General features: G+C 49.6%; 1 protein-coding gene across 1 annotated transcript in view; it reads right to left on the reverse strand.

Annotated features, from left to right (window-relative positions):
- The window catches only part of xpo7 (exportin 7), a gene marked incomplete at its 3' end in the record, with an annotated part of 39,940 nt that overhangs the window by 23,171 nt on the left and 692 nt on the right, over positions 1-16,077 (reverse strand). The window contains exon 2 of the mRNA XM_034080177.1: positions 7,096-7,242. Within this exon, the coding sequence (XP_033936068.1) occupies positions 7,096-7,242 (147 nt within the window). The remainder of the gene's footprint in view (positions 1-7,095; positions 7,243-16,077) is intronic.

The following is a 16,077-nucleotide window of genomic DNA, read 5'->3' on the forward strand; positions in this document are numbered from 1 at the left end:
TCTTAAAGAACTCAAATAAAATGCATGTTCATCCGGCTGCACTCGCACTGTGTCTGCTGTGTTTGTTGTTGCAGTGCCTATAGAGTGAGTTAGACTAGTGTCTCCTGCCCTGTACTCTCTTCAGGCGTGCCCTACAGGACATGTGTTCCTTGTTGTTAAAGGTGGGGTAGGTAAGAACGGAGAAACAGCTCGAGTGCGCTAGAATCTGAAAGCACACAACCGGAAAATATCTGCCCCTTCCTTCAGACTTCCTCTCAGAGCCCCTCCCCCGACACACACGAACATGACCAATGAGGGCAGAGACCAGTGTGTGCCCAGATGGAAGGCTGGCAGGCAGGAAGGCCATCCGGTTACTTTAGCCGGCTCAGATGATTGGCCGTGCTTTTTACAGAACCACGGCTTCCAGAGATGACATGTTTTTATGTATTTGTTGTCAAAGCACTTCAGATATTCAGTGCCATCGGGACGTTCAGAGCATTCCATGGAATATAACTATAGGTTACTTACGTAACCCCAGTTGTCCGAGTAACATGAAGCGAGATGTCTCACTATGGGATGCACCTCAACGCGTATGCAAACAGAAGCATCAATCTCATTACGCCAATCCTGATTGGCTGGTGACCTTGACGTCTACGTCAGGGAATCACCCCCTTTAAGTAGCCTGCGCCACGACGCAGCGTCATTCAAAATAAGCACCTCTTCTCGCTTCGCCTGAGCAAGGAGGGCCGTCTGGTGAGACATCTCACTTCATGTTACTCTGAGACTGGGGTTACGTAAGTAACCTATAGCTCTCATTCATAACTCTGTTCGATGTCACTATGGGATGTTGAAACTCCCGTATTGCTAGACGAGCTTATCTTGAAGATCACCAACCAACCAGAACTTAACAGGTAGAGCTCTGTCTCACCACGGGACCCAGCACCGCGCGGGCCACGCTTGGAGCGGAGACATCCAGCCTGTAGACGCGGACAAAAGTGAGCGGCGAGGCCCAGCTCGCCGCTGCACAGATGTCTGGGATGGAAACACCTTGAACAAAGCCCAGGATGTAGCCAGGCCCGAGTCGAGTGAGCCCGCAGGCCCGTTGGTGCCTGCGTGCTCACTCTACTGCAAACCCTGACTCGTATAGGCCAGAGCAATCGCCTCCACGATCCAGTGGGAGAGCCGTTGCTTAGTAACGGGCTTACCCTTCTGAGGGTTAGCCCAGGACACGAAGAGTTGGTCATTACAACGAAACTCTTTTGCCCTGTCCATATAGGTGCGTAAAGCACGGACTGGACACGGAAAATTCGGCCGCTGTTCCTCAGAGGAACACAGCGGCGGAGGAAATGGGGGTACACGAACCAACCACCTTAGGTACAAAGGCAGGTTGGGCTTCAGCAACACTCTCGTTTGCCCCGGGGCGAACTGAGTGCATGAGGGATGTACAGAGAGCGCATGGATGTCACTGACTCGCTTGGCGGATCCAGAGCCAGCAACAGCACTGTCTTCAGTGACAGGAGTTTTGTCAGCTCCTTCCAGGGGTTCAAAGGGGGTCGAGTGAGCCCATCTAAAACCACTGCCAGGTCCCAGAAGGGCAGCAGCGACCTGGAGACAGGGAGGAGCCTGCGAGCCCCTTCATAAAACAGGGAGGAGCCTGCGAGCCCCTTCATAGAACAGGGAGGAGCCTGCGAGCCCCTTCATAAAACAGGGAGGAGCCTGCGAGCCCCTTCATAGAACAGGGAGGAGCCTGCGAGCCCCTTCATAAAACAGGGAGGAGCCTGCGAGCCCCTTCATAAAACAAGGAGGAGCCTGCGAGCCCCTTCATAAAACAGGGAGGAGCCTGCGAGCCCCTTCATAAAACAGGGAGGAGCCTGCGAGCCCCTTCATAAAACAGGGAGGAGCCTGCGAGCCCCTTCATAAAACAGGGAGGAGCCTGCGAGCCCCTTCATAAAACAGGGAGGAGCCTGCGAGCCCCTTCATAAAACAGGGAGGAGCCTGCGATCCCCTTCATAAAACAGGGAGGAGCCTGCGAGCCCCTTCATAAAACGACAGACCAGAGGATGCTGGCTAGCCGTCTCTCCCTCAAAGCCCACGTGGCATGCAGCACTAGCACCAGGTACACTTTGATCATGGAGAAAGCTCTGTTTGTCGATCAGGTCCTGCAGAGATGATAGAATCACCCGACAGGACATTGAAGAGAGACGTGTCCTCTTGAAGGCACCACTCCTCAAGCACCCTTCACTTACAGTCACAGAGGGACCCGGTGGAGGAAGCCCTCGCACTCTGAATAGTGTTCATCACCTTCTGAGGGAGTCCCACTGTGTTCAGATTGTACCACTCACGAGTCAGGCCCATAGTGCCCCGCGCTCTGGGTGAAGGATCGCCCCCCCGCCTGAGACAGTATGTCCCCGCGTAGTGGGAGCTGCCACGGCTGCCCGCACAGCAGCTGATATCTCCGCCAGCCCGTGCGTTGCAGGCCAGTGCGGAGCTATCAGGATCAGTGTGTGGCGTTGTTCTCTCACTCTGGCCAGAGTTGGGGGTATCAGAGCGAGGGGTGGGAACGCGTACAGAAGGACCGGAGGTCAAGCGTGCGCGAGCGCGTCCACGCCTAACGGTGCGTTTAAATCGCGCATTGAAAAGAACAGCTGACATTGAGCATTTTCTTTATGATGCGAACAGATCTACCGTGGCTCGGCCGTAACGCACCCACAGCTGGCTCACAATCATTGGATGGAGAGTCCAGTCTGCGTATAGTGGTGACCCTCGGGACAGCAGATCCGCCCGAGGTTCATCACTCCTGGTACGTGCGTCGCTCTCAGAGAGAGGAGACGTCCGCAGCTCCATAAGATCAGTTTGCGTGCCAGCATGTGTAACTGGAGAGAACGCAAACCCCCTGGGCAGTTTATATACGATATTGTGGTCGTGTTGTCTGTCCTCACGAGGACATGGTGTCCTCTGAGGAAAGGCAGAAAGTGTTTCAGGGTGAGGAACACCGCTCAAAGCTCCAGATAATTTATGTGTGACCTCCAGAGACCCCTCACAGGTCGCCCTTCGTATATACCCCCCCCCCCCCAGCCCGTCAGACATGCGTCTGTGGTGACAACCTTCCACGATAGGACAGCACCCATAGGCACGCCCCCGTACTAGAAAAGTTGGGTGTAGCCAGTGACGCATTTCATAGTGACCATCACTCTCCGTGCGCCATGACGCGCGGAGAGTCCAATCTGAGGGCAGCTCCCCAGCGCTGAAACTCCCTCATGTGAATGGTAAATGGACTTATATAGCGCTTTATCCAGTATTTAAGACCCCTCAAAGCGCTTTACATACTACATGCCGTTCACCCATTCACACAGAGCAGTGTACCTAACTCTAGGACCTAACATACACACACATTCACACACCGTTGGCCATCGGGAGCAACTCAGGGTTAAGTATCTCGCCCAAGGATACATCGACATGTTGACTGCATGGGCTGGGATCGAACCCACAACCTTCTGGTTGAAAGACGACCGCACTCCCTCGCAACCACAGTCGCCCTCATGTGTAAGCGTCCTCGTACCACCAGAATGGCTGACGCCATGAGCCCCAGCAACCGCAGACATGACCTGAAGAGAACATATTTGCGTGGCTGGAAATGAGCGAGCCCTGAAGGCTTTCACTCTCTCTGCTGACAGGCTGTAAAGGGCACCGAGTTCCGGCGTAGGCCCAAGAAGAGTACAGTCTGGGCTGGGCACAACATGCTCTTTTCTGTGTTTATTACGAAACCCAGGTCGAGCAGGTGTTTCACGAGGACATTCGTCTGCGTAATAGCCTCTTGCTCCGACTGTGCGAGAAGGAGCCAATCGTCCAGATAAGTTGCCAGGCGAATACCCTGTTGTCTCAACGGGGCTATCGCGGCTTCCGTACACCGTACAAACACTCGCGGGCTGAGAGACCGAAGGGAAGTACTCTGTACTCGTAACAGACACCCTGAAAGGCGAACCTCAGATATTTCCTGTGTGGGTGATATACTGGGATGTGGAAATACGCGTCTTTCAGGTCGACTGATGTGAACCAGTCGTTTGCACGAGGCGCAGCAGAGATGTGCGAGTGAGCATTCTGAATTTGTATCTTTTGAGATACTTGTTCAGAGCTCTCAAATCTAGTATAGGCCGAATTCCGTTCCTTCCCCGTTTTGGAACGAGGAAATACTTTGAATAAAAGCCACTCCGACTCTGTTCGGCGGTTATTATCGATATGGCCTTCTTTTCTAGTAGCGAGAAAATCTCTTGCTCCAGAATATGGGCCGACTCTCTCAAAGCGAGCGGAGATGTCACAGCTCTGTCGTCTGCCCTCAGTGTCTCTATTTGTTGCGTTATGGGGCCCTCTAGTGTCTGAACTCGGTGGTACCCCAGGTTGACAACCCCGGCCGACACTGCGCATGCGCGTGGCGGTGGTGCCTTCACAATCCCGTCTATTGTCCCGTCTTGCTCAGGGACACCTCGGTAGCACTTGGTCTTGCCGGGACTTGAACTGGTGACCTTCCAGTTGCCAAGCCAAGTCCCTATGGACTTCGCCACCACCGCCCCAAACGACAGTGGAAAATGATTTATTAGGAAACAACAATGATGACATGTTTGTGTGACTTAAACAGGCTTGCTGTCTTCGATGTTAAGTCCATTTCACTGATGGCGCGAACTTGAGGATGACGTTCACTCGAGGCGGCGGGAAGATGGGGGCATGGCGGCACCCCGAAAACACATGAGCATCCAACACTGGATGTGCTCTGGAGCTGGGGAACAGGGAACTTCCAGCTCCTTCATCGAGGAGAGGAGGCTGTCAGGCCGCCCGCTTCTTCTTCCTCGCCTGGTGGCTGAAAACCTGGGTCGGCTGCGCCTGAGCGGCAGCTGCCGGGACCGGAGATTTTCTTGGCCAGCTCCCTCTTGCCTCGTGCCCGGGCTGGGGACCCGGGACGGGCTGCGGTCTCTGCTGCTTCGGTATTTTGAACCGGGCAGGACGAGAGACAGCTTGAGTGAAGGCCTGCCGCGGGACCATTGGAGGTGGCGACTGGACCCTTTCGGGGGAGACAGAGCTGGAGAGCCTCGTCTCCCTTCCTTTTTGACTCGCATCTCAGCTGCATTGAAGCTAGAGAGGAGCCAAATATGCCCTCGGGAACAATAGGCATGTCCAGAACATCCAGAACATCCTCTTTTTCCCGGTCTGGAAGGTTGGTCAGGTTGAGCCACCTGGCTCTCTCCTGTACCACCATTATTCCCAGTGCTTTGCCCGTGGCTTGACTGCGCAGCGCTGCACACGGAGGCAAATGTCCGTGATCGCTGCGATCTCGTCCCACACGGCAGGCTCAGGTTTGCTCGACATGTCTTCGCAGAGCTCCGCCTAATAGGCGGTCAGCAGCGAGGAGACGTTGAGTGCCCTGGCGGACAAAGCTGCGGCTTTATAGGCCCGTTCGGTCATCGCTGACTGGAAGCGGTCTGCCTTTGCCGGTAGCATGGGGTTCCTGCTCGGTGTCGAAGCCAGCCTTGGTTGGAGGTGGGCTCCATGGGCGGCATGCGAAGCAGGCCTCTCCATACCGTCACAGTCCAGGGAGGAGGCACCCTGGATTGGGGCCTTCTTGCTAAAGGGACGGTCTCTCCACGAGACCGACACCTCGTCCAGCATCTCCGGAAAGACTGGAAGGAGCTGCCTCTTCGTCCTCGCGGCTTGGGGCAAGTTCTTCCCCTCGTAGCGAGATCTGGAGGTCTCCTTGGCCACTTCAGGCCATGGGATGTCCAGCCTGGACGCAGCGCGTTGACACACGGCCTGCAAGTCCATACTTAGGACGGGCGAAGCTGGTGTGCTCCCGCCCGGGGGAGCGGACATCGCTCCCGGCTTTGCAGCCTGAGCCGATGAAACGAAGATGTCATCCTCATCCGAGTCAGACAGGAGGAACTCAGAGGTATCCTCTTCGTCCTCCATATAGTCCAACTCCAGGACATCCTCCGCGGGTGGAACCATGGTGAGGTCCAATTGGGAGCCCCAGCTTGACACCGCGCGGGCTCCGCTCTCGCGGCTCTTGCCGCCACCGGGTCCCAGTCTGACACAGCGCGGGGCTCAATCTCTGCGGCGGACGCCACCATGTCTTGATTGCCGGCCGGCGAATCAGCGGACATGAGGGGGTCCTGTCCCGTTGGCGGAGGCTCTTAATGGTGAAGCGGGTACAATGCCCGCACGAGCCGGGGTTATCGATAGCCTCCCGGGCGTGTTCCAGCCCGAGGCAGGACGAGCAGACCTGGTGTGACTCTGTGCCTGAAATCTTAAACCCGCAGCCGCATAGCCGAGCCTCCGAGTCCCTGACTCCTCTGGTGTGAGGGAGAGAAGGGTCCATCTTCGATCGGCGTGGAGTGGACACGCTAGTAACAGGTACGTTACTGAGGAAAAACTCCAACCTTGCCGTTAGTCCGAAAGGAAAAAAGGCGACGGTGTAGATTTGATTCTTTAAAGAATATTAACTGTTAATACCTTTTTTTATCTCCGTCTCCTCTGGTGTGAGAGAGAAAAGAGAGCGTCCTCGTTACCGTGGTGTCGGTGTGGAGGGAAGAACAAACTAGCAACAGGTATGTTACTAGCTTGAAGAAAAAATCAAACCTTACCGTTATTTCGACAGAAAGAAACGGCGAGGCAGATTACAATATTAACTGGTGTGTTAATATTGCTCAGTCTTCTTGCAACGCAAAAAAGTAACCGGCAAGCACCCGTCGACCGAATGTTAGCTTTGGGCTCAGTCCGTTAAGCTAGCCCGGTTACTGATAACACGAGATGTGCTCTGAAGCGAGAAGAGGTGTTTGAATGACGCTGACGTCAAGATCACCAGCCAATCAGGACTGGCGTAATGAGATTGATGCTTCTGTCTGCATACGCGTTGAGGCGCATCCCATAGTGAGACATCGAACGGGGTGTTATGAATGAGAACAAGTGTTTCTGGAGTGAATTACCTGCCCCACCTCTACGTGTCTTAAAGTATTAAAATGCATCGCTGTTCATCCGGCTGCACTCACACTGTGTCTCTGCTGTGTTTGTGTTCCTTGCTGCAAAGTGCCTATGCGTGAGTTACAGTAGTGTCTCCTGCGGCGTACTCACGCTGCCTCTCTCCAGCAGCAGCTGGCACTTGCTCAGGCAGTCGGGGCTGTTGGTGAATTCCACCAGAGCTTTCTCCGCCTGCAGACGCACCGCCGAGTCCGTGGTCTCATACAGCTGCTTACACAGGATCTCCAGCTGGGCCAGGCCCTACACACACGCACACACACACACACACGCACACACACACACACACACACACACACAGTAATTCAAGTTAGATCAGGAAACCACAAAGACAGGTCAAGAAAAGCAGATTCTGAAGCATTAAGCCAGAGAGTCAAACAGAAACAGAATCACATTAATTCCTCGTTTAAAGTCAATTTTCAACCAAATCTTTTCCCGTTCTCTTCGTTGTTGGCAGACAACGGAACATTTGTAAGGTTTTGGGATGTTTGTCGGACAGAACAAGTCACGTTTAGACGTCATTGAGGACGTCAGTTCCTCTATCAACTGATTGAAACTCTAAAACATTAAGCATGGATAAAGTAGTAAATACGTGTGAGTGGGAACAACGAGCCGTGGACAACTTTTGCATAAAGTATTCAAATAGCAAGTAGGGGTGTAACGGTACACGTACCCCTTCGGTTCGGTACTCGTGTGTACAGAGTAATTTGCTCACATTGGGTTCAACGCGTCATCGGGCGAGCAAGTCATTTCATTGGACGAGAGGCATACTAGAGAGCTGGTCAGAGGGATGCGTTCATATGTAGTCAGTAATTTGAGGAACTGTCGAACGCAGATAAAGTCGAGCTCAAGAGTCTTCCAGCATCCAGGGGCTCTCGACTACAAATATTACTTTTTCTACATGAGTTAAAATCATTCAAAGTGACCGTTAACATAAAACATCAAATCATTAGATGATAATTCAACCTTTTTATTTGAGTAAATCATTCAATCACAGAAACAAAGGCCAACTAAAACAAACGAGAAAGTTACTCTAATATTGAATTCAATCAAGTCCCATCCAATTAGCAAACAATCCAACACTGAAGAACCCAGAGTACCGCTGACAGGACGACGGCCTGTCGTCAGGAGGCCTTTACGAACGGCCCTCGCTCACAGACGGGAGAGAGATCTCGTCTGGATGGGAAAGCTTGAAAATACATCACAGACGCATGTTGTAGTCTTTTTGCAGATTAGAAACGGAGTTGGTGAAACTAAAACTGCGATATCATGTGTATGTAGCAATAATACACATGACATATTTTAAATGTCTCCAGTACCGATAAAAAGTCTGATAACATCGGGGCTTAACGTTACCACTGTCTTCCGGCCCGGGGCCCGTTTAACACCGGGGCTCGGTACCCATCCCTACCTGGGGAGAGGCAGCATATTGCTCAGGACTACATACGATGGAGGATTCTCTTCTCAGCCTTATCACCCGTGGGGGATGAAGAGGAGTAAGTAAAGAGGCCGGCGGCGCTCCAGGGTCTGGTTCTGCTGTGCGTTTTCGTGATTAACGGTAAAACATTTCACAATTCCTCCACGGGATGCCATTGAACATCACTCAACCCGCGAAACACACACTCACTACATAGCTAGACCCGCGGATTTGCTGGCTAGGAATTCGCGGGCACAGCCAGCTACGTACTGTGTGTGTGTGTGTGTGTGTGAGATAGTGTGTATTTCGCGGGTTGCTAAATGTTTTGTGCGTGTGTGTTTATGTTGACAAGGAGGTTTAATAACTGTGTGCTTCACAAAACGTGCAGTCGGTTTCATTTTCATCGCCGTTTGTAGTAGAGATAGCAGGGTATTTTTATTTTAGCTCTCGCCCAAAATTATTTTCTATCCTCCCTGACACTATTTTTTCCGACGACGGGACGTCCTTAAGCTCGAGCCCTGAGCATCATTGAAGTCTCCGGTTTGGGAACATTTTGGTTTCGCAGTTACGAACAAGGATGACGGACAACGACAGGTGGACCGAACCAAAGCTGTGTGTCGGCATTGATCAACTAACATTGGTGACGCGGCTGGCAATACATCAAACCTGCACTCATTTGAAAAGGCATCACCCGAACGTGAATATCACCGGTACCAAAAGACTGAAGTGCAAACCCAACTCCCGCTAGCATGTAGCCTCCACCACTCGCAGAGAGTTCAGACCGAGCCAGAGCTATTACAAACGCCAAGTATCCTCATGTTGCCATGGTAGCAAAGCGCTACCTGGCTGTGTCTGCTACCTCTGTGCCTAGAGAGGGTTTTCTCCACAGAGACGTTGCTAGTGCCAGCTGATCTGCCCTTTCTGCAGCCATGTGGACGAGTTCATCTTTCTTTAGACAACATGAAAACACAATGACAAGCAAGTCCTGATGTCAAGCTGGCTGCTCAGGTGCAGTGCAGTTCATCGACATGCTGCACCTTAATGTTTTCATTAGATTTTTCATTTATTCTAAATATTCTGGAGCCGGCCCTGGTGCCTCAAGAGCCTTTCTTGTGCAGACACACAGAAACAAATTGGCGGGCGCACTTCGCACACACTAAAAGATTCCACGCACTCCGCGCTCACATCACGCTGGGCCCGCGTAGCACCGCTGCTACGGGGAAACACCGACTCTGCATTCATTCATTTCTGTTAAAGTTGTTTACGTACAAATTAGCTGATAACATAACCATTTTTAAATCCATTTTTTATTTCTGACAGATGTGTTTTTGGCTTTCTAGTTTTAATTTCCAGTGCACGCAGTTTAGTGAGGACTCAGCATGTGTCTCTCCGCTGACGCGTCCGGCAGGCTTTGTAGAATTAAATTCACAAAAATGCAAAAAGAGAAAAGTAACCACGGTGCAAAACATCGTGGAAACTCTGATATAACATTTGAGAGGGAGCTTTAAGAAGCCCTGTTCTGTTGAATGTTCTCTAAAGGCCCGGACACACCAAGCGTCCTGTCGCTCGGACTGGCGTGTCCCGCACCGGCGTGTCTTTCCGGCTGGCGGCAAAATAAACGACTGATTGGCTGTTCAGTTTAGCGAAGGAGAAGCGAAACGGAAGTGAGGTACGCCCGGGGAAGACATTAAGGCAGTGTTTCCGCCAGACCAGGGCTGAGAGGGCGTCCACCCCGAGAGCGGGAGGGAGGGGGGGGGGGGCATTTTGAATTTTGACTTGAGCAGATACTATGATCTAGATACTGTCTCTCTTAAAGCGCCGGCTCCCACACGGCTCTTCCTGTCACCACAGTTCACGCTGGAGGCTCTGGCGCTCGCAGCTCACGCGCCACTAAAACCCCCGCTCATCGCGTCCAAATCGCGCACGGTCCGTGTTGTCCCGTAGCTGGCACCTTCGATGTCGGGAAACGATCTTCAATACTCCGAAAATAATCCCACCAGGCTCCTCTGCCCCTCCAACAGAGCGACATCCTCGTCCTTGTCCCTTTTCGTCATTTCAAGCGATAAAAACTCTCGATCTTCTCTCGAATTTTTAATATTTGTGGACGCCCTCGGCTCGCGTTCAGGGCGTCCCGAGCTGAATAAGGGGGTCAAAAGACGGCCAGACGCCCCGCTGGCGGGAACGCTGCATTCAGGGTTAAATTCCACTCATCATGAAGAAAATGAACACGTTGGTTGCAATCCTAACTGCACCAACGACACTACAACATTTGAATCACCCGTTCTTCCTCATTTGTTCATATTTGGTTTATTAAAATAATGATATTGCGACGACACAACACCTTGTTGATATCGTCATATTGAAGCCAACTCCATCCATCAAGCTGAAACCTTCTCTCCCTCTCCTCCTCCTCTCCTGCCACTCTCCTTCAACTCCTCCGGTGACTTTCTTTTATTTAAAGATAGTTTTTTTCCCCCGCTGGTATTAAAAACATTTTGGCGAATGGTTAGGTGGCACGAAGGTCGGTAGTGAACGAGCCTGCTCGCGCTGCGCAGCAAAAACAGCCGTTTGCTTTTCACCCAACGACAACCGCCTCACGAAACGCGGTGTTGTAGCTTTAAGAAACAAAACAAACAAACAAACAACATTGCTATTCAAAATACCAGAGGACCTTTTTTTGTTTAAAGCAATATTTTTAGTGGCCCGAGCGGCAAGTGGAAAGTACGTTATGCTGGCCCGGTCTGAATCGTGCTTCCGGGCCATTTCTAACGTCGAGCCCTGAACGCAAACAAAGGATGAAGAAGGCACACGCAGACGGCTATCGTTTTCATTTTCCAGGACCGCACGAAACATGTTCTCGATAAGTCGCTCTGTGAAACAGTCTGTGATGGACGAGAGTGAAAATGGAACGCACGCTATTTGTGGTTTACGCAGTCTGTGTTCCGGTTCCTCTTTTGAATGACGAATACACACTACCGCCGCCTGCTGGTAAGGAGAGGTATTGCCACTCACGCATCCGCAGTTCGGACGTGCTTCTTGGCCGTCGACTGAAGTCGGTGTGTTCCAGAGCGACACGTGGCAGAGACGCGAGGCGACACCACAGCCCGTCGGGGCGTGTTCTTTGGTGTCCGGTGTTAGTGCATGTAAATGGGCTGCAAAGGATAAAATCCCTGTGTCCTCCAGAGGGAGTTTCTCTTTTTGGTTTATACATTTAAAGCGGCAACTTGGAATTATTTGAATGATCAATTAAGCTGTATTTTACCGATATTTTGGTTTATTGTCAGAAAGGTCAGAAAACAGCAGGGAAAATGCCGTGCACAGGCGACCCTTCAAAGACCAAAGACTTGATGAAACCGCCGACCTTACGCACGAATATATTTTAAAAACGGATCGGGACTCTCCTTGCAGCTCGTGTTACAAACTAATGAAACGAATGGTGTTTGGATGGGACCCAGAGAGACGCTGCAGCTCTCTGGACACGGCAGATATTATCCCAAATAACATTACTATAAACTCAACATGTAAACAAGCCAAAGGTCGCAATGACCGGATCTAGTTCAATAATTACATTAGCGTGATGAGTGCTGCTGCAATAACCAAAAGGCACCCAAGGTTCATATTTAATACGAATGCAATTATTACATTTATTGCAAAATTTGCATTCATTCTTTCGCAAAAACAACATTTATTTCCGTGCAATAATCAAATGTATTCTGATGCAATAACTACAGTCACCCTACCTCAATAATTAAATAGGCCGTGGTGTGATAAATACGCTTATTCTCATGCTTTAATTACTTTTATTCTAGTGCGATAAATAATACTATTAACATATTTATTTGAGTAAAAAGCGTCATGATTTAATGGATACTCTTGTTGTAGCGCCAGATCTAAGCCACTGATGCAATAACTAAACGTGTTCTTTAGCACGATGTTCAACATTCTAATAACATTCATACTATTGCAAAGTGCACATGTGTAGTGCAACTAAAACTATCAGTGCTGTGAGATCCCTAGAGCAACATTAAACTATGTATTCATGTATTTTAGAACCTGTGTTCTCAGCAATAACTCGATGAGCACGTCCTTCAGCGGTGCTCATCAGAGGGAGCACTCTCACTATAACACCGCTATGTGTTATTAGAAAATACAATTGAGTGCATTCTGCATTTCCCTTTGCTTTAATACAGAAAGCTGCATATTTTAAATACATCGGAGCATCCCTACCGATTTCTCATGGTATGGCAGTTAAAATAAAGACCCTCGCTATTATTGAATAATCCCCTGCCTGCTAGCCTCCATTCAAACAACAACAACAACAACAACAACGAGTTAGCATCAGCAGCAACAGCTTGAAGTTAGCATCAGCAGCAACAGCTTGAAGTTAGCATCAGCATCATGAAGTTAGCATTAGCTTAGTTAGCTCTGGAACTCCCTCCCCCAAGACCTCCGTGAGTCTGAGCCCCTCACTCTGTTCCAGTCCCGCCTCAAACCCCACCTCTTCAACTCTCTATCCATAAGCCCCGCCCCCTCTCAATCAACTTCCTCCTGACTGCTTTTCTGTTGTGTTTTGTTTCTGTCTATGTTTTTGTTTTGTTTGTCTACCCTCCCTCCCAAATATAAAGCGTCTTTGGGTTCAGAAAAGCGCTATATAAAATTAATATATTATTATTATTAGCATCAGCAGCATGAAGTTAGCATCAGCAGCTTGAAGTTAGCATCAGCAGCAAGGTGCATGGAGTTAGCATCAGCAGCTTGAAGTTAGCATCAGCAGCAAGGTGCATGGAGTTAGCATCAGCAGCTTGAAGTTAGCATCAGCAGCAACAGCATGAAGTTAGCAGCAACAGCATGAAGTTAGCATCAGCAGCAACAGCATGAAGTTAGCAGCAACAGCATGGAGTTAGCATCAGCAGCAACAGCATGAAGTTAGCAGCAACAGCATGAAGTTAGCATCAGCAGCAAGGTGCATGGAGTTAGCATCAGCAGCTTGAAGTTAGCATCAGCAGCAACAGCATGAAGTTAGCAGCAACAGCATGGAGTTAGCATCAGCAGCTTGAAGTTAGCATCAGCAGCAACAGCATGAAGTTAGCAGCAACAGCATGAAGTTAGCATCAGCAGCAACAGCATGAAGTTAGCATCAGCATCATGAAGTTAGCAGCAACAGCATGAAGTTAGCATCAGCAGCTTGAAGTTAGCATCAGCAGCTTGAAGTTAGCATCAGCAGCAAGGTGCTTGAAGTTAGCATCAGCAGCTTGAAGTTAGCATCAGCAGCAACATCTTGAAGTTAGCATCAGCATCATGAAGTTAGCATCAGCAGCTTGAAGTTAGCATCAGCAGCTTGAAGTTAGCATCAGCAGCTTGAAGTTAGCATCAGCAGCAACAGCTTGAAGTTAGCATCAGCATCATGAAGTTAGCATCAGCAGCTTGAAGTTAGCATCAGCAGCAACATCTTGAAGTTAGCATCAGCATCATGAAGTTAGCATCAGCAGCTTGAAGTTAGCATCAGCAGCTTGAAGTTAGCATCAGCAGCTTGAAGTTAGCATCAGCAGCAACAGCTTGAAGTTAGCATCAGCAGCTTGAAGTTAGCATCAGCATCTTGAAGTTAGCATCAGCATCATGAAGTTAGCATCAGCAGCAAGGTGCATGGAGTTAGCATCAGCAGCTTGAAGTTAGCATCAGCAGCTTGAAGTTAGCATCAGCAGCTTGAAGTTAGCATCAGCAGCTTGAAGTTAGCATCAGCAGCAACAGCTTGAAGTTAGCATCAGCAGCAACATCATGAAGTTAGCATCAGCAGCTTGAAGTTAGCATCAGCAGCAACATCTTGAAGTTAGCATCAGCATCATGAAGTTAGCATCAGCAGCTTGAAGTTAGCATCAGCAGCTTGAAGTTAGCATCAGCAGCTTGAAGTTAGCATCAGCAGCAACATCTTGAAGTTAGCATCAGCAGCTTGAAGTTAGCATCAGCAGCTTGAAGTTAGCATCAGCAGCAACAGCTTGAAGTTAGCATCAGCAGCAACATCATGAAGTTAGCATCAGCAGCTTGAAGTTAGCATCAGCAGCTTGAAGTTAGCATCAGCAGCTTGAAGTTAGCATCAGCATCATGAAGTTAGCATCAGCAGCTTGAAGTTAGCAGCAACATCTTGAAGTTAGCATCAGCATCATGAAGTTAGCATCAGCAGCTTGAAGTTAGCATCAGCAGCTTGAAGTTAGCATCAGCATCATGAAGTTAGCATCAGCAGCTTGAAGTTAGCATCAGCAGCTTGAAGTTAGCATCAGCAGCTTGAAGTTAGCATCAGCAGCAACAGCTTGAAGTTAGCATCAGCAGCTTGAAGTTAGCATCAGCAGCTTGAAGTTAGCATCAGCAGCAACATCATGAAGTTAGCATCAGCAGCTTGAAGTTAGCATCAGCAGCTTGAAGTTAGCATCAGCAGCAACATCTTGAAGTTAGCATCAGCATCATGAAGTTAGCATCAGCAGCTTGAAGTTAGCATCAGCAGCTTGAAGTTAGCATCAGCAGCAACATCTTGAAGTTAGCATCAGCAGCTTGAAGTTAGCATCAGCAGCTTGAAGTTAGCATCAGCATCATGAAGTTAGCATCAGCAGCTTGAAGTTAGCATCAGCAGCTTGAAGTTAGCATCAGCAGCTTGAAGTTAGCATCAGCATCATGAAGTTAGCATCAGCAGCAAGGTGCATGGAGTTAGCATCAGCATCATGAAGTTAGCATCAGCAGCAAGGTGCATGGAGTTAGCAGCAGCAGCTTGAAGTTAGCAGCAGCAGCAGCTTGAAGTTAGCAGCAGCAGCAGCTTGAAGTTAGCAGCAGCAGCAAGGTGCATGGAGTTAGCAGCAGCAGCTTGAAGTTAGCAGCAGCAGCTTGAAGTTAGCAGCAGCAGCAGCTTGAAGTTAGCAGCAGCAGCAGCAGCAGCATGGCCTCTCTTAGGACGAAACGAAAGCAGGGGAGAATAGCCCTGCTCAGCAACACACAGAACCAACTCAGCCTCCTTTCATTCACCCCTCTGACATGGTGACAGCCCCCACCTGGGGCATGGAGCCCCCACCTGGGGGCATGGAGCCCCCACCTGGGGCATGGAGCCCCCACCTGGGGCTCACCTGGGGCATGGAGCCCCCACCTGGGGCATGGAGCCAGGGGTTACAGGCAAACAGTGACAACACCTCTTGTTTTATTTATTTACGAAATGTCCTTTTAAGTTGTTGTTTTTTTAGCCTTTTTTTATAATTATCACGTCGTTATTATTGTATCTATTCATTATGTGTTCCTTTATTTTTTAAAGAGGGATATTTTTTCTCCTTATGTCTCAAACTATGATGTATTATGTTTCCAAAAAGGTGTACTGTTCATGTGTTGGGTCCCTGTTTAAATGTGTAGTGTGTGGCACATTGGTAAAGCACTTTATTCTGCACCTGCTGCATGAAATGTGCTATATAAATAAAGCTTATTTATTATTATTAAAAGCACTGCTTAGTTACACATATAAACAACTGAGGTGTAAATCGCGTTCATTCAAACCCGACATGATGATCGCACACATGGGGACAGAGAGCCGGGGTTTCATTGGGTCTGTTTACAGTCGATTGGTTTGTTTACTTTCATCACTTTCTGCTATACGCGGTTTCTATTGTGTCTCGTTGGTTTGTTTTGTAAAT

The sequence above is a fragment of the Pseudochaenichthys georgianus genome, unplaced genomic scaffold (assembly GCF_902827115.2).
Source record: "Pseudochaenichthys georgianus unplaced genomic scaffold, fPseGeo1.2 scaffold_923_arrow_ctg1, whole genome shotgun sequence".
Taxonomy (NCBI): domain Eukaryota; kingdom Metazoa; phylum Chordata; class Actinopteri; order Perciformes; family Channichthyidae; genus Pseudochaenichthys; species Pseudochaenichthys georgianus.